The following is a 24,412-nucleotide window of genomic DNA, read 5'->3' on the forward strand; positions in this document are numbered from 1 at the left end:
AGCTGCTCGGGGCGTTCTGCACCTTCAGGCAGCCCGGGGCTACAGCCTCCCACGGGATCCCCACGGGAAATGTAACAGGTACCAATTCTCCTCTCGGAACCCCCCAGTGATGCTCTGAGCAAGAGGTATTAAACCAGCTTGTGCTTGGGATGATCGGACTCCGGTGAAGTTGTGGAAATCTTTAACCCGCATTTCTTTCCTGCTGTGACGCGATCCTGCTCCTCAATTCCCTTGGTCAAAACCAGCTGGTACCCTGGGGCTAAGCCGGGTTCCTTTGATTGGGAAAAAGAAGGACGCTGTATTTCCAGAATCCTGCTTCCAGGCAGAATGAACCCTTCCCAGTCAGATTTACAGGTGTGCAGTGATAATTACATGGACCAAGTGACTTAATGAACCATTTAGGGTTTAATTATCCTTGTCATTAAAGAGCTGTCATAAAGCCTATTTCTGCAACTTATAGGTCTCATTTTTGTTCTATCTCCAGTAGACAGAGTAATTTGTTCCCTCTTCTGAACAGCCTTCTACATATTTAAAGACATCACGTCTCTGCTCAGCCTCTGAGCTTCAGTTGGTGTGATTTCAATTTCACAGTATTCCAGGACCAAAGAATCATATTTGGGCCAGGGGAGCAGGCTACATCCCTGCTCCACGAACAGGTTGCAATAACTAACGCAGGAGTCCCCTTCACAACACAAACAGCAGCCACACACACCACTGCACGGACTGACAGCACCCTGATCCATTGTGTTTTTGTTCCTCTGGACTGTCTCTAATTAAACAGCATTTTTAAGTGTCATACCTAGAAAAGAACAAGCTGACTAGAACTATGTCTAGAACAACTATCTAGAACTACAGCTCCAACGTTAATAGAAGATTCTAAGTATTACTTGCATCTTAAAAACTGCATGAAGCCTGGGTGTCAACATAGAAAGAAGTTTTTGCAGCCAACATCTCCTGCACTTACACAATAAGGAGGAATTCTGACTCACAAGTATAACCTGCTAGGACTGTGACATTGCTTTCTGATTTTTAGTGCTTCTGTCTTGCTCCCAGCAAGTTAAAAATACACACTATAACTAACAGAGTGAATAAAACATCAAAAGCATGCTGAAACACAACTTTATTTCAATACCCACAAACATACCCACCACTGAAAGGAAGAGACTCACACTCAAATATATGCTTAGTTTTATTTATAACATTTAAGAAATATTAACATCTCAGGATATCTGGTTTACCATCTAAGTCCAGTCATAAGCAACAAAAAAGAAAATGTTAACTATGTTTCAAATGAGCATTCTTACATTCATTCCCCCCTGTAATGTAAAGAAAATTCAGCTTTATTAAATTTGTGTTTGACTAATGGAAAAAAAAATCATTAAAAACATCTTAACTACCAGGCATCCTGGTTTGTTAATTTTTTTGTTGGCACTTGTGTTCACCACAATCAAGCACTCCAGTTGGTTGGTTAAATTTTCCCCTTCTACCCAGAACTGTCTTTTTGTGAGTTTTTATATGGATTTTATTATTTTGTTGTTGTAATTGTTTTTTTAAACATCTGGATATGTAAGCTTGTTCAAATATCTTTAAAAAGACAAGGAATCTAGGCCTGTCTGAGAAGCTCCTTCCCTTGATAACCCACCTATGGGATAACTGAAGGAAGAGACTTGCTTTCATTTTTCTGAATCTTATTAAGCAAAAATTAATTTTAATTAATTTTAAACTGAAAAAAAGTACAGAAACACTGTATTTATTTGATGGTGTGCATAAACATTACACTCCATACATAGCAAAAATATCTTTTATTTATAATTTACATTTCAACAAGTGAAAATTTTACATTTTTACATATACCATTAAATTTTCACGCATCTACAGAACTTTCACACAATGACACCTGAAACTGTGCAGGCAATAAGAAATTTCAAATACAAAAATGTATTTATTAACCAAACAGTAGTTGAGGCCCTGCCTCAATTGGACATTTTATTCATATAAAAAGTATTCGCCTCCCAGAATTAACACAGCAGCTCTTCTGTAAAAAAAAAAAAAAAAATCATACCGCAGTTTATTTAAACAGACTCCTCAGGTTCTGTTTTGATTTCTGTAGATGCAGGTGTGCTCTCTTCTGCACAGGCAGGAGGGGTGTCATCAGGTTCTTCTTTGATTTTAGGTGAGTCACAGGACTCTTCTGTTTCTTGTTTAACAATGTCCAACATTATATTTAGTGGATTTTCTGAAGGAGTCTTGCTGGGAGACGGTGTGCAATCAAATGATGATGTCTACAAAGTGAAAGTCAATGTACATTAGCACACTAAAATAATGATTTTTAGCCTCTTACTCCTTTTGTCTTTTTTCAACTTGCAAATATGTTTATGCTCAGGCACTCAAAATCCAAACTTTTACTTTGTCAAACTTTTAAGAAAACAAATTCATTTTTTTAATAGCATCACTTTTTTTTTTCCAATCCCTTTGAAAAGTACCACCAAGCAGTGATGACGTGCTTAACACATTACCATGAACCATTGTAAATCCCAAAGCATTAAAAATGTCACACACACCAATACCCATCTACTCCATTGTTACAAATTCCTAAGATGACACATCTTACTCCACAATAAATCCATCCAACCATGGCTTTGCTTTATGGCACGCCAGCTGTCATGGTACTCACAACCAGAAATGTTATCTCAGTTAATTCTGTATTATAAACTTGCCATGCCCAAGGCCTCCAAGTCTTAGGCGAGAGAAATGGGCAGCACATTCTGAACACATCCGCTCCCTGCAAAGCGAAGAGATGAAGCAAACAAACTGAAAGCAAAATGCTTCCAAAAATATGAAGGATTCACTTACATTCTGGTAATCTTCATAACAAGATGGATGGTAAATCTGAAAAAAAAATTGTTATACATTTAAATATAAAAAATAAATTATAGCAGGATCACTGATAATTAACTGAACAGTGTCTATTACACATTATCACATAACTCATCTGGAGAAACTATGGTCTGAGCAGGCTAAGAATGGTGTCAACTATATCTGCAACAAGATTTTGTGAAAGATTTAGTGATGTTTATTTAGGAAATGTTATCATACAGAAGACTGGTGAGTGTTGGGAATTACAGAAGCCTGGTGAGTGCTGGGAATTATCTGTGCACAGCTGCATGCAGGAGGAACTGAATCCATACCTACACCCACACACAGAGACATCAATTTTTCTTTGAGCATTGCAGTGTAAGGAAAAGCTAGTGAGCCCATAACAATGACACCAGGATTTCAGGCACTTCCAAAGACAGAGATATTTATGTATTTGGAACCCAGAAAAACTACAATAGGAATCCTTCAAGAGAAAAAAACACCTCCTTCTGTTTTTTTTTTAATTATTCAGGGGTTTTACTATAAATTAGCATCACATGTAAATAAGACGAAATTACCTTTTCATCTACCCTGATAGCATTCTTCAAGTGCCACTCTTCCTCTTCCTCATCCCAATACTGTTCAAATTGTTCTTGGCAAATTTCACAGCTCTGAAAAGTTATTGGAATAACAGAGATAAATCATGTTATTGCAATTTGCTGAACACATGAAATTCAAGAATCTAGTAGAAGTCAAATAAGGTTCTTTTAAATTAAGTATATTAAGTCTAGAACATGGTCTTTCCTCAACACTTTAAAAATCACTTTAATAATTAGTAAACCTTAATTAAAAATTGAGTATGGTTTGCAGACAGAGAAAGGATCACCCTCTGGCCCTGAATACTCTGTCACTAGAGACAGGTAAGCTTTACCCCTTTAGCTAGTTAGTCTGCAAAGCATTTTGTAACAGTGTAATGCTGTCTTACTGTCATGTAAGACAATCCATTACAGTGATTTAACTAGTTTTATTTCTGGCAATATCTTGCAATATCATAATTCTTCCCCCTTAACCTGCAATTTCAAGTCAAACAAGGCAGAAATTTTTTAGTACTTTTGTGAAAAAGTATCAACCCAGAGAATAAAGCACAAAAGGTGCTTTTTTAAAATTAAAAAAAAAGAAAGGCCTTTCTGGTTTCACAGCTTCTTAGAGACTTAGCACGTAAAACTAAACTGCAATTCTAACATTTGTATTTGATTATGACACCAATTAATCTACCAAAATACAGCTCTACTGATTATTTTCAATTTGTGGTATTTCTTTCTTCTAAAGCCTATCTGCTACCAAAAAAGAAATTTTTGTGTTTGAAAGTACCAAAAACCCAGTAAATCCTGTAGTTATTTGAATGACAAACAACCAAAGGACAAATCGCTTATGCTATTTTCTCTACATAAACATTTAACAAATTAACACACTTTGCCCATTTAAATCTGGCTAAAACCACACAATGCCAATGGTTGCAGATTTTTTTTAACTACAAGTTTCTACTACTCCTGCCCCTGGGAAGCAACCATTACATACACAAATACACAACCTATGGAGGGGCTGCACAAAGGCCCAAGTACAAAGTCAAAATTAGGAACAAGAATACAGTACAAGCCTTTGAAAAACTAGATTCTTGCTATCTGGCAAGCTGAAACTTACCTCCACTGCTCCAGCTGGTCCAGCTGGGACACTCTGGAACTCCTTCTCTTTGGCAGCTTCCTGTGTCTTCAACACAACCTCTTCATGTGCTTTTTCAAAGAACTGGCTTTTAGCACGCTCCTCTAGATCTGCTATTTCTTCAAATTCAATCCAGTCCTAAGGAAAGTGTTCATTCTCACTCAGACATCCCAAAGCATCATATTTAATAAATGTTACTTTGTTAAAACGGAACTATTTCCCACATGCAGCATTAGCACAGTGTACTCTTTCTCACAATGCAACACTTCAAAAACTTTTACCAAAAAAATCACTATCTTTCAAATTCCATTCACAATGGAATGGAAACAGTGCAGTAAGCAGCTTCAAACTGTTTATTGTCCGTCACACAATTGTCTTTTGTATTCTGACAGGCATTTGCAGACCACTTGAAGTATCTAAGACATCATTGTTTACCACAACCAACTCCTGTGACAATACAAATTTCAGCTGCAATCCTACAGCACATGCAGGAGTAAAGCACAGAATCCAGCCTGTAATTTATCCACACAAATACTGCATTACTTACTGTTAAACTGTAGTACCATCTCCTGTGTGTAATTTTTCTGCTAACATCTTTTTCTGTCCGGTTCTGGCGATAATGCCAATCTAAATGGTCTGCATAAACATCTGTCTGTGAAGTAGTGAATCTCATTCCACAGGAGTAACACTGAATTCCAGTGTACAGTCGATTTATAACACTATCATAGCGCCTACAAAAAGAGAGAAAAATCTTAGCACTTTTTTAAAAATAGACAGTAAGAAGTTTCTCAGTAAAATGCCTTATTTGCCTACAGTAGTAGGGAAAAAGCAAGGATCCGTTACAAGTTAAAAGTACACAACATGACTACATTTCATCCTATTTTCATAGCACAATCTACTTAAACATTCAAAAAACAATGGGCTCTTCTTAACGATTCATGAGAAACATGCTAGTGTTGTGTCTCATTCCTACTAGCTATTCTCACCTAATGATGCACAAATAGCAATGCCTTCATTTGGACCAACTTTACAAGCTGCCACCAAATGGTAAAATTAAAATCACAGAACGGTTTGGGTTGGAATGGATCGTAGAAGACCATCTAGTTCCAACACCCCTGCCATGGACAGGGACACCTTCCATCAGGTTGCTCACGGCCCCATCCAATCTGGCCTTGAACACTTCCAGGGCTGGGACATCCACAGCTCCTCTGGGCAATCTATTCCAGTGCCTCATCATCCTCTCAAGTAAACAATTTCTTCCTACTATCTACAACAAATCTGTTCTTCAGCCTGAGGCCATTTGCCCTTGTCCTGTCACTACATGGCCTTGTGAAAAGCCCCTCTTCAGCTTTTCTTGTAGTCCCCTTTAGGTACTGGAAGGTCTCCCTGGAGCAGTTTCCTCTCCAGACTGAACCACCCCAACTCAGCCTATCTCACAGCAGAGGTGCTCCAGCCCTCTCATCATCTTTATGGCCTCCTCTGGAGCCACTCCCAACAGGTCCATGTCCTCCTTGAGCTGGGGCCCCAGAGCAGCACTGCAGGTGGGGTCTCACCAGAGCAGAGGGTGAGAATCACGTCCCTTGACATCCTTGTCACAGTTTTTGATGCAGCCCAGGCCTGGGCTTCACTGCCTATCACAATCTTAGTGCTAAAGTAACAACGCACACCTTTGTGTGAAGCTAAGCTTTCCCACGTCAAATTGCTGTCTCTTTCCTTTCTCAGCTTCGAAAAGGCTGACATCAAACAATGCAGGTTTAACCTCCTCAGAACCACAAAGTGACAGATAATCTTTTTAAAGCCTTTAACTGTCTTGGATGAAGTATGTAGCTACTGCCACATTTATTGTTATTAATTGTTATTCCTACGGTAAGCCCATTCTACTATACGCACTGTCTAAGTTCTTCGACTATGAAGTTAGTGAGGTCTGGAACATTTTGATCTTCATTCTGATCATCATCTTCTTCTTCAGCATTCGGCTGGGACGATGTTTCGTTCGCTTCTAGAAACCATGAAGATATCATTTTATCAAAATTTCAGTACATCATCAGAAAGAAATTATGTCCTCCTAAAAGTTAGGTTTTTTCCAAACATTATTAATACAATCTGACTATGGTCAAACACAAGTGTGGAAGAGCTAAATCAGTTCTCTTCTGACACCATTTTAAAAAAGCATAAAAGAAAATAAGCCAGAATTTCAATTGAGGAAAACAGTATTTCACCTCAGTGTTTGGCATTAAAATTCAGTCTTCACAGATACAGAAATATTTCAGAAGATGAAAAGGCCCTGATTATAATCAAGAACAAGTTACAAAAGCACAGCACCAAAGACAAAACTGACTGCTCTAGATAGCTGAAAAGCAAATTAAACAAGATACTAAGAATTTACTCAATCACATACACTAAATTCCTTCCCAAAAACAGAGTGCAGTTTAAAAAAACCTATACAAGAATTCACAGAAGTCTGCATACTCAGATTTACATTTGAGCTGTGGAAAAACTCGACAGTTAAGACATAATAAATCTACATACGTGCTGAAGTGGAATCAGTTTTAGACAATTTGAGGATCCCTGTTTTCAGCAGTTTAGCAAACAATTCATTCACATCAACCTGTCCAAGGTGGTTATCAGGATATGAATGGGAAAGGGCTCCTGAGGAAGAACATAGACATTAAGGCAGCAAAAGGTTAGCATCAGAAATCTACTTCACTTTTATCATCTGTGTATTTCACAACACCATTTTCCTGTTGCCTCCCATTTATTTCATTTTTTATTACAAATTATTTACCAACTCTCTGCTTTATCTAGTGTTTGGCTAATTTTTTCCCTTGAAACAGGGAATCTTTGTAAGAAGATGTTCCCTTCCTTCATAATGTATTCTGAAGTGCTATCTAAGCTGGTTGCCCATACACAGATCTCTGCTGGATGGTGGTTCTTGAAATGCAGTACACTATGCTGGATTCATACTTACATATTTCCCCACACTCAATCTACTTTATCACCTAGTTTATAACCTTTCACGATGTTATTGAAGTTTTTCACTACTAACCACTCATACACTGGAATGTTTGCACACCCCAGCACAGCAGGCTAGATCTACAGACTGATGCCTTCCAGAAAAATAGATCAAAACATTTTTTTTTGTTGTTTTTTCAGCAAAACTTTATACCCAAACCATATGGTTAATGACAACTAACAAAAGCCTCCAGTGTCTGAGAAAAGCTCCTTAAGAGATGAAGGTGCTACAGACACTGTATCTACACAGACACTTCACTGAGGAGGTTTCCCTTAATCCACACAGACCCAGTAAATCAGGACATTAAAAAAATGTCCATTTTTGTGGCTACCACCAAACAAACAATCCAAAAGAAATAAAAGGAATTCTGCTGTTAACACACCTGCGGGGTTCTGGACAAAGCTTCCAGGATTTGGCAAATACTGCTGACCTTGGCCATAAGGTCCTGGTTGAGCAGACATGAGAGAAACCTGCAAAAGTAAACATTTATGTAATTCTTTGTATAATAATGTGAGTATAAACTTACTTTTCACATTTTATTATTAACTTCTAGATGTTTCTCAATCATTTCACATACACCAAACTCCTTCCAGGAATGAGCCATGTCAGTTTGAAAAGACCACAAATAACTCCATGACCTTTCTCCCATTTTAATTTCCCACTAGAAAAATTCAGACCACATCCTTGTTTTGCCTAATATTAAAACAAACAAACAAACAAACCAAAGAAACCCTACCACAATACCTTCAACACCTGTCCTACTTAACAATCACATTTTCCAAACAGTACTGCCTTTCAAATTGCTCATGTTCACCACAATAGAGCGCCTCAAGAAATTCAAGGAACCCGTAATGTCTATTAATAAATGCCACAGTTAATTCTTATCAGGAACTGAACCAGCATTTAGTGCAGACACACATCTTGAAAGCAAGACTTTTCAGCACATCAGCTACAGTAAGCTGTAGGTAGAAAAACAAGTCTTTATAACACATTTGTAATAAAAATGTTTGGAGTTTTTTTCCTAACTGGTTGTTTTCTGGATTTACACACTGTTTAAGATTTTATCCCATTAGAGGTCTGCAGGACACATTACCTGCTTTTTGTACAATCAGTTAACTCTTCACATTCACTTTTTATCCCCCAAAATTAAAAACGCTTTTTACAATCTCGAATCTACTGCAAGAAATTGTATCCGTTTCACCACTGTAAAGTACTATTTACTCCTTTTGAAGAGAGCATTTACAAGAGGCAACAGCAAAGACAACTGCAAAGACAAAGCAAGATGGTGCCAAGAGAATTTTCAAGGACAACAATGCAGTTGAGCAAGAAAGTTCAACAATGGCCCTATCTTCCTCAATTCCCCCAAGTTATGGATATCTCTCTAAAACTGGCTTGTAACAGTACAGCTGCAAAAAGACAATTATTTTGGTCCAGTCTAACTTCACACCTTTTATAAAAGTTAATCATGTATCATGTAATCACATTATCTTTCATGCTTTACACAGAATTCGCTTTTGTTGAAACTTAAAGAGAATACCAAAGGCTTCCAATTACCTGGTTTTGTTCTAATGTTGAAAATAATGATTTCAAAGACATATCCTGAACTATGAAGTGATTGCTAAGATCCAGTATTTTGTCTAATACTTAAAAAAAGATTCCTGAAACACAGTAATGCATGTCCTTATTAAATTATCGAGTGATTTTTTTAGTTTGAAAGTGACTCTCAGCCTGCCAACTCTTTAGAAAAATATTCCATTTTTACAGGAAGAAATCCTGCTAATTCTCTAACAAAAACATTTCTGCAAGCAAAGTATTTGATGCAATCAGCTCTTACCTGACTACCTCCCATTGGCATATTACTGAAATTCCCATATTGAGGACCCTGGAGACCTTTTTCTTCGAAGTAATGTCCAGCTGCTCTCAGTGGGAAGCTCTGTGCTCCTGGGCCAGCTGGCCCATTGAAATTTGGTCCGGGTGAACCATCGAATATATCAGGTCTCTGGAACTGCATTCCATGAGCTGGTCCATTGTAGCCTTGGCCAGGATGCTCAACAAACGGACCACCTTGTCCATATGGTGACAATTCTAGTCTTGAGGCAGGATGGTTAGCTACATTTTCAAAACGTGCACCCTGAAGGCCAAGGGGCAAGTCAAACCTAGAGGCTGGCTGGTGAGGTCCATCAAATCTTTGAGGTATGGCTGTTTCAAATCTTGCTTGTGCCTGTTGGCCAGGTGCCAACCTTGGACCAGGCTGTCCATGAAGTCCATCAAATCTTTGCAGGAGAGACAGCTGTCCAGGCTGACCATCAAATCCAGCTCCATGACATCCATCAAATCTCGGACCAGCCCGACCAAGAGGACCATCAAATCTAAGTCCACCAGCTCCCTGGTGTACTGGTCCATCAATCAACCTAGGACCTAGACCTGGCTGACCACGTGGTCCTTCCAGTCTCAGCCCACCACCTGATGGTCCATGTGGTCCCTCAAACCTGAGCCCACCACCTGATGGCCCATGTGGCCCCATGGGCTGACCATGTGGCCCCTCAAATCTGAGGCCACCTCCAAGTTGTCCATGGGGCCCCAATGGCTGTAAATGTGGCCCCTCAAACCTGAGGCTACCCCCTGGTTGACCATGAGGCCCCAAGGGCTGACCATGGGGTCCCTCAAACCTGAGACCACCCCCTGGTTGACCCCGAGGCCCCATAGGTTGACCATGAGGTCCCTCAAACCTGAGACCACCTGAAGGCTGACCATGAGGACCCTCAAACCTGAGACCAACTCCAGGACCTTCAAACCTAGCACCGCCTACAGGCTGCCCTGCAGGCCCCTCAAACCGCAAAGGCCCAAGAGGTCCCTCAAACCGCAGTGGACCTCCTCCACCAACCTGGCCTGGGGGTCCTTCAAATCTCAGGGACCCTGCCAGCTGCCCTGGTGGCCCATCAAATCTTAGGGCTCCAGCTCCTCCTGCTCCTGCCAGTGGTCCATCAAACTGAGATGCACCTGTCCCCACCAAAGGCCCTTCAAATCTCATAGCAGCCTGTCCAGCTGGTCCATCAATTCTGGAACTTGAACCAGCAGCAGGACCATCAACAAAAGGACTGCCTTGTCCATCCACACCAACCCTTGCAGCAGTCGGTCTAGGTGAGCCATCAAACAGAGGTCTGTCTTCCATCAGTGCACTTATCCTCTGCTTTGCTTCAATACTTCCAAATCTGGATCCTGGACTTTCTGGAAATGGTGCTTTCTCTGGATCTTCATATCTAGCTCTTTTGAAACGTTCAGTGAATGGTGACCTTGGTTCCTCCCGAACACCTAAAAACACCAGAACAAATCACATAACCACTCACTAATACGTTGTCAATCACTTAACAGATACAAAATAAAGTAAAATCACATACCAGCTTGCCCAAGAAGCTGTCTTTCTTCACGATTATCAAACCTGCAGAGTGCATCTCCATCTGTTTTCTGGAACTCTGCTGTGCTTTTCCCCTGCTGTCTGAGAGCATCTCTAAATTCATCCGATTCTCCCCAGCTGTCATAAGGATCAGAACCTCTTGCTCCTTTAGTAGCACGCTGGTCTTCAAGTCTTCGTCGACTCTCAAGCGGTGACAGGTTTTCAGCAAATGGTCTTGTAGTGCCACTTACAGGAGAGTGTCTCCTTGATCTTTCTGCAAATGGTTCTTTTCTGTCAAACTGTACCCCCCGCTTGGCTTTTGCCTGCTCACATTCTATTCCAGAAAGCAATGCATCAGGTATATGGTAATCCAAAATATCATCAGGATCCAACAGATCAAGCCTTGACAATGAATGCTGAACTTGTGTCCTTTTTAGTTTAGCTTTATGCTCATAATATGTTAATTCTGCATCCGATAGAAGAGGTTTCTTTTTCAAACCACATTTTTCCTCTGTAGGGCTATCCCAGACATTACATCTGTGCTTTCCTTCCTGATACTGGAACAGCTGTCGGATCTGATGAGCTACCATGAGAAACTCATCTTGTGTTATTTCACCAGACGTCAAGCGGTCATTAGCCTGTAATGTAAAGTTAAAATTTAGACTTCCAAAGAGACAAGAAAAAAACTCCACACCTGGGACACTTCTATGAAGACAGATCTATTAGTATTACCTTCTTAAGTAATTCTCTTTTACTTGCAGATGTCAATTCTTTGGGAATCTGTAAATTGGCATCCACACTTAACCGATGCTGCTGCTTTGGTGCTCGGGGTGATAGAATTCCTTTACCAGCAGGCCAGTTTTCCCGATGTCTTTGGTGAGGGGATTTAACAAGTGCTTGGTGTTCATCATTCTGCTGTGAGCTGAAAACAAGAATATATGTAAAATATAGATTATTCATTATTCAGGATGTAATGGTTCCTACTAGAACTGATCATGGCAAAACATTGCTATCACCTTTAGAATCTAAGTATGCATGACCTAGGTATTTCACTAGTAGAAACAAATTAAACCTATCAATTTTAACAATCTGAACACTGCCTCTCCAAGTCAACTATACTGAAGCCAACAGGAGAATTTCCACTGACTTCACACAGAAGTTGTTTAAGAGATAGTAACTTACTTTTTGCTTTCTTCCCAACCAGATTTCCACCTCTTGCCTGATTTAGATCCCTGCCAGTTTTCTGCATTCTCCTTTGGATCTGGAGAAGCTTTTGCAGAATGCTGGGTGGTTGTCTCTTGGGGTCTTTCTTCTTGGGCTTTTTTCAATCTCCTTGGATCACGCACCTCTTGTTTAACATTTCTCTTATTAGAATTTCTTTCATCTCTTGCTGCTTGTGTGCCTTCCTCAACATGAGACTGCTTAGGGCCTATCTGACGCATCTTTCCAATTTTAGGAGTTGATGAAGTAGGAGATAAACTCCGAAGTCTTCTTTTAGGTGATCTCCTCTCTCGTCTTTTTGGAGAGTGTGTAGATGGGGATCTTGCCTTAGGAGAGCGTGATCGTGACCGTTTTCTACTACTTGATCTTCCTTGTTTCCCACCCTGTTTTTCTGACTCCTCTGTAGTTGTGTCTTGTTTCTGAACAGCACCGTTAATCACTTTATTTCTGCTCCCCACTGGTCTATGTTCACATGTCTTATGCTCCTCTTTCTCCTTCTTCTCTGTACTTCTCCTCTTTTCTTTGACCTCCTCTTCCTTCCCCTCTGACTTATCTTGAAGATGTCTTTTCAGTCTTGGATCCCGCTTACTGATGTCAGAAGCCTTAGTACTTTCACATTCTTGGTTTTTACTGTCTTTAGCATCAGGCAGCTTATTTTTCAAAGGGGATGGCGATTTAGACTTTGCTTTGGACTGTTCAAGTTCTTTCTTCTGTGTTTTTTCACTTGCTTTCGATTTTTCTGACTTCGTTGAGTTCTGTTTTTCAGCCTGTGCTGTTTTGTTTCCCTTGGTCTCAGACTGACTGGTCACACTCGGTGAAAATTCCTTCCTGTGAGACTGATCTTTAGTATGAGAAGAATGCTGACCCATCCTATTAAGCCGAGGATCCCTGTTCACTATTTTGATATCATGAAGTGGAGGACTTGAGGACGGTTTGTTTTTTTCAGATTGCGAAGCAGTTTGATGAGGTGGTTTAACTGTCATATGAGGTGTGGGAGACATGTGTTGCTTGGAAGGTGCTGGAACTGAAGCTATACTAGATGATCCCTGCTGAACACTAAGAGATACAGCCTGAAATTGGAAAAAAATCCAGCATTAATCTGCATGCAACAACTCCTACCCAGAGGTGCCAATATTCTGTCTCAAAACCAAAACTGTAATAGCCACGTCTTGAAAGTTATGAGCTTCAGCCATTTAACAGAAATTGACCCACTAACTGCTAATTATAAGCACTAAAATAATGCAGCACCATTACAAATCAAACACAGTGCAAGATCAATATATAACGTAAATACTGCTAAATACGTAAATTTGGCACACGTTCCAATTACAGTGCTAGCTTTCCTATATATTCTACATGCTCTAGGCAACTCAGCTGCCAAGTATCCTATTTTCACACTTCAGTTCAAAGATGCTTTATTTTGTATTGTCAACTGCCAATACTGTAAGACTTCCCAACTACTGCCAACCAAGGAACAGACTTTGCTTACAAACAATCAGGCTCCCTTGTTCCTTAGGAAAAAACATATTTGAAAATAGCCCAGCTCACTGTCAGTTGAAAGAGGTGAAAGATGGAAGATCAGTCAGGTATCATTCTGAAGAGAGATTAAAACAAACCGCAAGAATTCCACTTTTTTTTTTTTACATTTCAGTGTAATACTTAAGGTAAAAACTGTTGAGGATCACCAGCTCACCTTGCACTGCTGTAGTAGTCCTAAAATAGCTACACTTGCCTAACATGAGTGAAAAACCAATGTACTTGAACTCTCCAAAAGAGAGACCCCAACTATGAAAGTTTTATCAACTATCCTACTCACCAACTGTGCTTTAGTCTGTTCCAGCTCCAGCTCTAGTTTTTTTTGCTGAAGTTCTAACAACTGTTTTTGCTTTGCAAGCAATTGCTGCCTTATCAGTTGCTCCTGTGTCAAATTCTTTTGTATTTCAGGAACAGCTGGAGGAGTAGAGGCACCAGAAGTGACAGCAGAGGTAGGTGCATTAGATTCCTCTGGCTAAAAACAAAATAAAGTAAAGTTACATTTAAAATCCTAATAAAATCAACTAAATCCATCTCCTTTCAGTGTTATCATGATCCAGCACCGGGACTGGATCACATAGCAGTTATAAACTTCAAGTTTTTTGTCCCACTATGATTTGCCTGGTTTGACAGGTGTAGGGAATTTAATATAAATTCCTCAATGTTCCAAAACCTAGAATTCAATTAGTAAATTAAAAAAAAACAAATCCTTCAAATATTCTGAATTTATAAATTTCTCTTACCTGTTTACAAAGGTCAGATAATTAATTCTTAATATTCTAAATTGTCAAAAAGCAGCACACAAACAATGAAAACTACATGTATTACCATCTGTTCTTCCAGAAGGCAGGAAAACTTACCGATTTATTTAAAAACTTAGGATTCACATGGATGCTAGAAGTATTCACATTTGGGGGCAGAGGTTTAATTGGCCAGGCAGGATCTAATGAGTTGACTCTGACATCAAGTGCATATAGTTTCTTCAAAGGAAAAATATCATCCCATGTGGAGCGTAATTTAAATAAACTTTTCCTAGTATTTTCATCCACCTAAAACAATAAAACAATTCTATGGCTTGTTAAGTTAATATAGAACAATTTCTTAAACTTTTCTGTAGAACTTAAGATTTCATTCATCTCCTATTTTTATCTTGCCATTTCAACATACTGAACTTGCTACACAAAATTTGTAAGCAGTGCAGACAACACATCTCTATCAATGGGATCAGTAACAGAAGCTCAAAGGTGCAATTGTTGTTTCAAGGCCATTTGAAGATTTTATTGTGTATTACCATGCTCTGAGAATTTTCTTTCAACTTTTCCATTAGCAAAATTCTCATTTTACTGGCCCAACTTCTGTGGAAAAAAATACAGTAACAAAAGTATTGAAAGGCAACCGCCTCTGAGACAATACATCATTCAAGTGTTTGTGCCGGAGTATAACAGTGACAAACAAATCAATAAAAAACAAACTGAATGGAAAAAAAAGGTGTTTTGCTCAGCTGTTTAGTCACTGAAGGATTTTTTTGGACAAATGCAATAAAATGAGTATTCACTAAAATGAAGTCAATTACTATTTCAGTTCAGCTGCATAATTAGACCCATCTATGTATGAGTCACAGATCAAATGTACTGGTAGGACCAGAAGCCCATTTTATCTCTTTAAAAACAATTGGATTATCTTATGGCAGCTAAATTAGAAATTTACAATACAGCAAAATTTAGTTAATCTCATAACTTAAATCGCTCAATTAAACAACAAATAAAAAATATTAAAGGACAAAATAGACGCAGCTGTCAAATTTCAAAATCCCAATTCAATCATTAAGCACTGCCCATGCAGATGATTTGTGCTGCCATTTTCAGATGACATAGAATATTCTGGAAAGTTTGGAGGTTCTTTTGGGTAAAAGCAGGAGCTTCAATAAAAGTAATTCATACTTAGTAATTGGGGGATGATGCCTCTATACAATTTCCCATGAGAGGCTTCACTGAAGTTCACTGCAAAAATGTGCAGGAATGACTAAGCAAACAGTTCTGAATTCAAGAGTCTAAAGATACCTTAGTGACCATTTACTGATAAAACCCAATGCCTCTGCTGGAATTCTACACACATCTTTAACCAACTAAGCTATCAGAAATTACTGCCACTTTACACACATAATTAGTACACAAAAATAGTTCTAGCTAGATTACTAGCAAGTTAACATATAAAACTCTGAAGGTGAGTTATTATCCAGAGCTTCAATCAGCTGCAACTTTAAACACAACTCAGTAGAATAGCACTCACAATTTAACACCAAAAAACCAAGTAAATCTATCTCTATCTGCTCTACATACAGGAGTTTAAATCTTCTACAGTCACAATCACAATCTATTCCTTACTTCATCACACACTTTACATCTGAAAACCATACACAAAGCGTACTGGGATTTCAGATCCTCACTGATATGTAATGATAAATATGCAAAAGCTTCATTCATCTCATTCTTATGGAACACCACTTTCTTGTAACATACAGGAAACCACAGAAGTTAACCCTTCTTTTCTGATCCAACTTAAACCCATTCAAGTCTGGCCTTTCAAAACATGGACTTTGATATGCTTTTCTCACTGAGAAGTATGCACAATTACTTCAACAGGCTTCAAGACAAGCCAGTGAAGCCAGAATTAAGATATGGCAGCAGCTTTCAATGTTGAATGAAAACTTATTTATAATAGTCACACATTTTAAGGTCCTTCTCTCACACAGTCACAGCATTTTTTTCAGCTGACAGACCACCAAGAGAGAACCAGGCGTCAGTGCTACTCCCTCTTGAGTTTAAGCACTCATTCTGCACAATATGAATTATGTAAATCAAACAAATTAACTACAGGAGAGTGAGGCTTTGAGAAATCCACAAAAAAACAATTCTCAGTCTATTCATCTATTCTTTGCATAAGGACTATTAACTATCTTAAAATTAAACCAATGCTTCATAATGAATTGGTCTATACATTACAAAAAGTCCATCCAGCTAAGCCATTAACAGTCAAGATCCTGTTAGTAAAATCTTGCCTGGACAAGAAAGCTACTGATGTTTACACACCAAATTAAGTAATACTTTGCATCTTTCAGCTAACGTACATGCTTGATAGCAGAAGGAATAATCTTTCACAGTATAGATATTGAGATTTATAAAAACCAATCAATTTGTATAGTTCACCACACAAGAAAATCCAAACCTGAAATCACGTACTTATTTTACCAGGAACAAACTTTGCTTAGAATACAGTACTTTTCTGAAAGTGTATATATACCTTTTCAAATACACAAATAAATGTTGCAACTAGGTTTTTAGTAAATGCTGTGAGATACTCTCTTCCCACATTCTTGACAATGGAATCCATTAGGTACATAACGGGTAGCTTCTCTGATGCAGGAGCCTGGAGTAATAAGAAGAAACTGAGAAGTTTAGTACAACAAAAACATACTTTAATAACCTTTCCAAATAAAGGGATTACCAATCCCAGAAATACAGACCTCTCTTTTTGGTTGCCACTATACATACCAAGGGATTTGGTTTGGGATTTTTGTTTATACAAAAACTTAATCTGAAAAATGGACACTCAGTTCAAAGTATAATGCAGTGGGTCTATCACCAAAAAAAAAAAAAAAAAAAAAAAAAAAAAAAAGAACACCTTAGGTTTGTGTATCAAAGCTTTAGAAAAAAGGGGGGAAAAAAGAGGAAAAAAGAAGCCCATGAGACAGTATTGCCACTAGTGTACCGAGTGTAACCTTTCCCTTGAGGAAGCAACTTAGCACGAAACCACTGTCAGCACTTCAAGGAACTTCTAAAAATCGTTTATAATTCAAACCTCCTGGGTGGATTTTTCTGGTTTTCACAGAACACAAATTAGACTTCTGGCAAATAGCCCAAGTCAGTGAACTTCTGTAGCTGTAAATTATACGTTGATTATCACAGTTTTTTGTAAATTACATGTAGAAAAGGTTGCAATTATTTCACTGTAATCCAACCGGATATAGCAGAGTCCCATTCACTCTTGGCACTTGCAGACGGCGATGGTTCTTATTTCCAAAATGCATGCAAAACCAGTCAGAATAGAGTTCAAAATCCAGTCAAAACTCAATCATCAGTCGACTGGGTAAATGCATAGACAAGCTCAGGAACTGCAACCACCATTTTCACAGAAGGTTGTCTTCAAACTCTGGACACAGCTTTGCTACAGGAGGCTTGGGGGGTTTTTTGTTTGGTTTTGGTTGGGTTTTTTTTAAATCCTTTTTCAAAACTCATACTAAGTTTGTGCGATAAAAGTGTGGTGACCCTGGACTGCTATAGCAACTTCCAATTTACAGAAAGCAGTACTGGACCAAGAGAAGTGATTTTAATGCCTGCCAGTGGCTTTCACAAAGCAGAAGGCACAGCAAAGTTCCAAAAAACATCAGCAAGTACAGAGACTTGTTGAAGAGGACATGAAAGAACACAAGCAGCGTGTGTTGACCATGAACCCCTGGGAAGAGCTTCCACTTGCAATACTTTAAGTTCCTTCCATTCACCATCTGGTAAGCTCTGGATAAAAGCAGAACAACTTCACTCACTGGTCATTTTAAACAGACTACTAGATTAATTAACGAAACCTTAATTCACAGGCCCACGTGAAGTGCTGCTGCTTCACCATTTTAAATTCAATTCCTCCCCCTTTGAGATGGTTGGCAGAAGGGCACTCACTCAACAGTATTTTTAAATGGGCAATCGGGCTTCCTCACCCTTAAAAGGTACTAATTTACCACAACCCAAAACTTATTGAAGAGGGCAGAATTCCTTGTTAGTTGGGTGGGATAGTAGAGGGGGGGTGTCACTGCCTTTGAACATACTGGAAAAAAGTAGAAACAGGCAGGTGATGCATTTTGTGCATAAAAAGACAAAAACCCAGCTATGTTAGCTAGAACTAATTGCAGCACATTAGATGTCAATTTCATGCTGTGACGTAATACTGAACTGTAAACAACCTAATGTGCAAGTGTTAGAAAAAAGCATCACTTAAGTCTCAGACACAAAAGACTGCGGATCTGCAGCTTTTTAAAATTTCTGTGCAATACTGGCTTCTTCTTTGAAGCAGCCTGCACAATGGCACATTAGAAACACTCCAGTTCTGAGTGCCTTCTTTTATAACAAAATGACAGCTACCACTTCTGACTTTTAGTCAGCTGGGTTAGAGACATAAAGAGCTGTCCCAGAAGTACCTATGCCCAAGAGCTACTCCCCAAGTTGAATTCTTCCATTTCACCAATGCAGGAAAGTAGCTCACTACACTCGGCTAAGCTGCAAGTTTGAGATGCTGGGGAAGCATTAGTAGCAAAAGCACTGGAAGAAGTTTAACTGTCCCTTTCATCATGCATCAGACTGTTACAGCAATCATACACGGAAACACCATCATCTAGGTAAGGAAGCCGACTTCCAACTCTGGAGCACACTTAGCAGTTCAGCAGCGTACCCTGCTCCAAATGTAGGCTACTCGGGTGTCGCATTTTAAGAAACGTGACTTAAATATGATTGGAATATTTAAGTCTTCTCTTCTGGAAGTGTTTATTATGTCAAGGTACCTAGCACGTATTGCAATAACCACAAAAGGGAATCCCACACCGGAATGCATTTTGTTTCCAGGAGGTCTCTGCAGCACCCCCAAGCAAGAAAGATGCCCACACGACCCTAATCAAAAGGCAGGGAGGCGCCACATAATCACCAGAACGCAGAAGAACACTAACTCTGAGCTCAGCATAATATTAAAGACTTCTTTACAAAACTCCCACTGTTCCTTCAAATAACGTAGGAAAGCTATTGTTGGAAATGTGTGGCTCTTTTTTATTAGTTTCCTAAAAGATTTCAAGTTTAAAATAATATCTGGCAATTCAACCCCAAGTCACAAACTTGTAAAAAAATTTGTTTAAAAAAAAAAAGAAAAAAGAAAAGAGCAACTTTGTATACAAAATGGGTCTTGGAAACAAACTCTGCACTATACAATGGTAAATAAAAAGACAAATACATATTTCACACTTTTTATTTACAAACTTTATAATACCAGTCACACATTTCAGAACCATTTATTAAATTTTAAAGCAGACCACTCAAGTTTTACACTAAACAAACTGTCTCCAGGCAACACTTTTTAAAAGTGGCTTAGTAAAGGAGATCACTTTCCCAGAAACAACTAAAAACTTGCCTTGAATAAACTACAGTCATAAACAGTAACTAGGCAAAACTAACCATTGATACAGGTTTTAAGACATCCTTTAAAAAACCCCCACACTTCAGGGCAGGTTCTAAATCACCCAGAAATAAAAAAAAAAAAAAAATTTGACAGCATTGTTATTCATCACAAATCATTTTATACACATCCACTGCCCTTTAGGAGATATAATGGTGAGAGCTATTAGATTATGAGGTCACCTCCCCAAGGAATGGCAAAAGGCAAACTCAGCCACTGGCAGCATTTAAAACTAGACTGGAAGAGGTCTGTAGCACACTAAAGACATCCTGCATTGATAGAAAGACAGATTAAAGATCTTAAAAGATGTTTCCCACCCCCACCATTAGGTAGTACAATTCTCACCATTATAAACCACGATTAAAGCCAAAGAAAAAAGCCTTTTAACACCTGAGATCAGAGGGAGCAAGGGAAACAACGGGGGAGGGGTGGCTGGCACGAATAGGGGGGGTGGGGGATTGAAAGAAGAACCCTTTTCTTTTAAAATGCTCGCTAAAAAGGTGGCGCAAACCCCCATGCATGTACAGTAGCTGACTGATGTCAGCAACTGCCTGGGCTGGGCTCAGAGGGAGCCTCCTCTTTCCCTTTTTATATCATGTGCCTTTCAGACGCCATGTTAGGATCCTACAGGCTGCTGCAGTTTCTACAGTCAGGGAGAATTTCTTCTACCACATCCTCAACTAATAAACTTCTCTAGCCAAAATAAAATACGCACACAACGCTAGTGCTACTCGGGGCACAGATCGCCTGAAATCCAAATAGATTATCCCAAGCCCAGAGAATTTTCTCTAGCGAGGCAGAGCAAAACAACCCCCATCACCACCACACACACTTCTCTAACGAAACAGAACCTTTCACCCACAAACTTTTTTACGATATATGGGAGCCTCCACCTCTCAATTAATCTCTTACAGGGACCGCACTGGGGAAATAGCTTTAACTTATACTGGGGAAATAGCTTCAACTTATACTTAAAGGTCACTATACTTAGCCCTTCAGTGGCGGACAAGTTGCGTTCTAGAAACTTAACCTTATTTTCCTTATAGACCACCCCCCAAGAAAAACCCAACTCTCCACGAGGTCTCCCCACTCAGGTCCTCTCTAATGATTGCAGTATCCACCTACGGTAGAAATCGCCTAAATGCAAGGGTTTAGTCATCAGATTCGGACACCGAATCCAGGCTGCATGTCGGGGGAAAACCCCGCTCCAAGGGCGAGGAAGTGCAGCTGCCCAGTCACCGCCGGGCCGCCATGTTGTGCCTGCCATTTACGCGGGGCTCCCAGCGCGAGCCACGCTGCCCTCCTCCCTCAGCTCTTCCTGGGCCGAGTCCCAAACCCCTCCCTACTCCCAACAGGCTGGTGTGGGGGCTGCTCCCCTCCCTCGAGTCCCCTGCTCCCTGTGCGATGGGGGAGTAGAAGCAGCAGCGGCACCCTTAAGCTTCGCGATGGAAGGAGGAGCCCCCGCCCGCCGCTTCGCCCCGTTGCTCCCTGATCCCAGCTGAGACACGCTTCCCTCCTCCGCCTGTTTCCCCCACGGCGATACCCGGCCTCCTACACCCCCGTCCTCCCCCAACTCCGTCCAAATCCTGCTCTCTCTGTTCCCCCCCTTCCTCCCAACCCCCCCCCCCCGCCCGGCACTACTTCCTAGGCCCCCGGCAGCCCCGGCCCAGCCATGCCCACCCCGCCCAAGCCTCTCCCCCTCTCTCTCGCCCCAATTCCCGACCCTCGGGCCCTCTCGTCCCCCGGCCCTGCTGTGTCCCCCTAAACCGCCTCCGCCGCTCGGCTCCCCCCGCGCCTGTCCTGCGAGCCCCCAGGCCGCCCTACCCCGCTGCCCCGGCCGGTCCCCCCAGCAGTATAGGTAGGAGTAGTAGTCGGTGGAATATAAAAACCTTGGCGATTTGCGCCTCGATCAGGGAGACGATGTCCTTGGCGAAGGGCACGTTCTCCTCGGCCAGGATGGTCAGCATGTTGATGTGCGGCTTGCTGTTGAACGTCAGGTCCTCCAGCGACGACTGGTAGTCGCGGCACGCGTCCTCCCGGGCCTCGCTGCTGCCAGCGCTGCTCTCCGGGGCCGACATGCTGCTCCGACCAGGACCCGACCCACCGACCGACAGCCCCCTCCCCGCGATTCCCCGCAGCCGCCGCCGAGCGATGCCGATGCCGCCCCCCCGCCGCTGCCGCTGGGCTCCTCTACCGCATCCTCCACGCTGAGGCTCCCGCTGGCTGCGCTGCCGGTGCCGCCGCTCCTCGGGCCGCCGCCGGCTCAGTCTCCGCGCTCACAAAATGGCGGCGGCGGGCACGGCTCGCGAACCGCTTCCCGCAGCCGTTGCGTCATGTGAAATTGCGCTCAGGAGAGGGGCCGGCGCCTTGGAGAGGCCCTTTTGTTCGCCGGACGCGCCCTGATTGGCTGGCGCCCGCCTGCGCGGCTCGCCATTGGCTCGCCCTTCACCACAGCGGTCTCCGATTGGCTGGCACCGCCCTTCCTCACCGCTGACTGGCTCCTGCGCCCAAGTCCCGCTCTCGCTCGCGCGTCCCGACTCGCCATTGGCCACGTCTCCCGTCCCGCCCAGCCGCTTCCTCCCGCCTTCCCGCGCTGCCCCGAGCGCTGATTGGTGCTGGCGCAGCCCCGCCTCCCGCCGGGCCCGCCCCGCCCGCCGTTGGCTCAGCCTCCACAGCCCCCACACGGGAGCGGCGGCCGCGGCGGCTCCCAGGGTGCTGGGATTGCCCTGCTGTATGGGAAGCGCCTGGGCGAGGAGCAGTGGCCATGAATAAAGCCACATGAAGTTCCACCTCAGCATGAGGAAAAACTTTTTTTACGTTGAGGGTGGCAGGCTGCCCTGGGAGGTTTGTGCAGTTTCCCTCTGTGGAGACATTCCAAACCCACCTGGACGCGTTCCTGTGTCACCTGCGTGCGGGTTTTGGGATAGGTGGTCTCCAGAGCTCCCTTCCAGCCCTGACAGTCCCGTGACTCTGTGAGTCGCTCGCCTCGGCAGCGGCCCTGCCCTCCGTGTTCCTCTGGCGCCGTCCCTTTAAGCAGTCACACCTCGCGCCAGAGTTCCCAGGTCTACACAGCCGGGAGTCGCAGGAGAGAGCTGGGAGTACAGGGAGCGAGAGAAAAGTAACAAAACCTGCCTTTCCTTGGTCATTAGATTTGCCCAGAGGTATTTCTTGGAAGTGAAGTTGCTTGCAGGGCATTTTCCAGGTGTAGCCATTCCTTCCCCCCACACTTCCTATTCCTTTGTAACTGGAGAGCTGTCAGCGTGTTAAACCAGGCAAGGGGTGAATACTTCGTTAAAATAGACGGCATGAAACACGGCATGTGGGATAGTGTTTAAAGCGCAAATGGTGTATATATTTATACATAGAAATGTATTCTGCAAATATAGTAGAAAGATAGTAAAAACGTCAGCCTGATACATTTCTGACAAGAACTGCTGCCTGTTGTTTTATGTGGCTAAAAAATTTAGTTTGTGTGTTCATTTTTGTATTCCCTTTATGAAAACCAGAGAAGGCGGGAACAGGAGATGCAACGGCATCTTCCATTTGCCTGTTGAATTGCATGTTCGTGTTTGTTCCTGGAAACCTCAAAACGCTGTACTTTGAACACGCCACTTTGCCTTTACAGTGTGTCACCAGAAGATAAGAGAATAAAACTGAAGTTCCCGTCCCTGGCTGAACAAAGCTGGGATTGCAAGACCTTTTCTCCGAGTAAATATTAGCCAGCTGTTTGAAGACACACTGTCTATGGAGAATATTAATTATGTACCAGGAATCAAGCCACAATGTATACCCAGTATATTTAGCAAAACCGGAACACGCTGTTCTGCTGCGAGGGGAAAAAAATGTGGGGGTGGGGAAATCTAGCTCCTCCTCCAAAGTCCGTGTTTGTAAGTTAGAATGCTCGTTCCTATTAATTACAGGAGCAAAGCCAATAATAGAAACAAAGCAGCCTTGATGAGGATACCGTGGGGTGCAAGGCCACCCTGAAAACCGGGTTTGCTGTTCAGGAAAGGACCGAGCCTGGTGTGAGGCGGAGCAGTTTGCTGCCCCCGCAGCGCAGAGCCCTCCTGAGAGCGAGCACAAAAATGAGCAGATCTCATGTTTTAGTGTAATATTACTTTGCCTTTTATAATTATAAAGGTTGCCTTTGCCAGTCTTCACGTGAAGCCAGCGGCGCCTCACCAGGCTGGTGGTGGGAAGAAGCCGTGTGCCGGTGAATCGCGGGAACACGCCGTGCTCTAAGCCATTCCTCAGCCAGCTCATTAGGAGTGGCACGGGAATACCCATTGAGTCTGTCCTCGGGCTCTTCAACGAAAAAAGTTGATCGTTATTGCGGAATTGTTTATTATTTGTGTTGTTAATTACAGGAATTGTGTTGTACCAGCAGAGTGTGGGTTTCTCTATGCCTA

The 24,412-nt window shown here is 41.8% G+C and overlaps 1 protein-coding gene across 3 annotated transcripts; it reads right to left on the reverse strand.

Annotated features, from left to right (window-relative positions):
- Positions 1-1,785: 1,785 nt before the first annotated feature.
- Positions 1,786-22,361, reverse strand: PCF11 (PCF11 cleavage and polyadenylation factor subunit). Of its 3 annotated transcripts, none has more exons than XM_041414058.1 (16): positions 21,893-22,361; positions 17,037-17,162; positions 14,597-14,785; positions 14,020-14,211; positions 12,165-13,273; positions 11,715-11,904; positions 10,987-11,620; positions 9,423-10,900; positions 7,971-8,058; positions 7,105-7,224; positions 6,466-6,571; positions 5,123-5,306; positions 4,558-4,713; positions 3,435-3,527; positions 2,854-2,889; positions 1,786-2,282 (listed from the first exon to the last, which is right to left on the reverse strand). In XM_041414058.1, exons 1-16 carry the CDS (start codon positions 22,079-22,081, stop codon positions 2,073-2,075), a joined length of 5,100 nt encoding a protein of 1,699 aa, XP_041269992.1. In that variant the 5' UTR covers positions 22,082-22,361; the 3' UTR covers positions 1,786-2,072. The 3 variants fall into 3 exon arrangements, with proteins under 3 accessions (XP_041269992.1, XP_041269991.1, XP_041269993.1); XM_041414057.1 differs by having other exon boundaries at positions 6,466-6,574; positions 21,893-22,359; XM_041414059.1 differs by lacking the exon at positions 17,037-17,162 and having other exon boundaries at positions 6,466-6,574; positions 21,893-22,359.
- Positions 22,362-24,412: the final 2,051 nt, after the last annotated feature.

Source organism: Onychostruthus taczanowskii, unplaced genomic scaffold (genome assembly GCF_017590055.1).
Source record: "Onychostruthus taczanowskii isolate IOZ18803 unplaced genomic scaffold, ASM1759005v1 scaffold44, whole genome shotgun sequence".
NCBI classification, from domain to species: domain Eukaryota; kingdom Metazoa; phylum Chordata; class Aves; order Passeriformes; family Passeridae; genus Onychostruthus; species Onychostruthus taczanowskii.

Excerpts from the sequence above, each read along its gene's own strand:
- PCF11 (XM_041414057.1), bottom strand. The coding sequence starts at position 22,081 with ATGTCGGCCCCGGAGAGCAGCGCTGGCAGCAGCGAGGCCCGGGAGGAC. Across the intron at positions 14,212-14,596 it reads CTAAGTTTTTAAATAAATCG|CCAGAGGAATCTAATGCACC; the intron begins GTAAGTTTTCCT and ends TTTTGTTTTTAG. Across the intron at positions 7,225-7,970 it reads CTTTGTCCAGAACCCCGCAG|GAGCCCTTTCCCATTCATAT; the intron begins GTGTGTTAACAG and ends GTTCTTCCTCAG.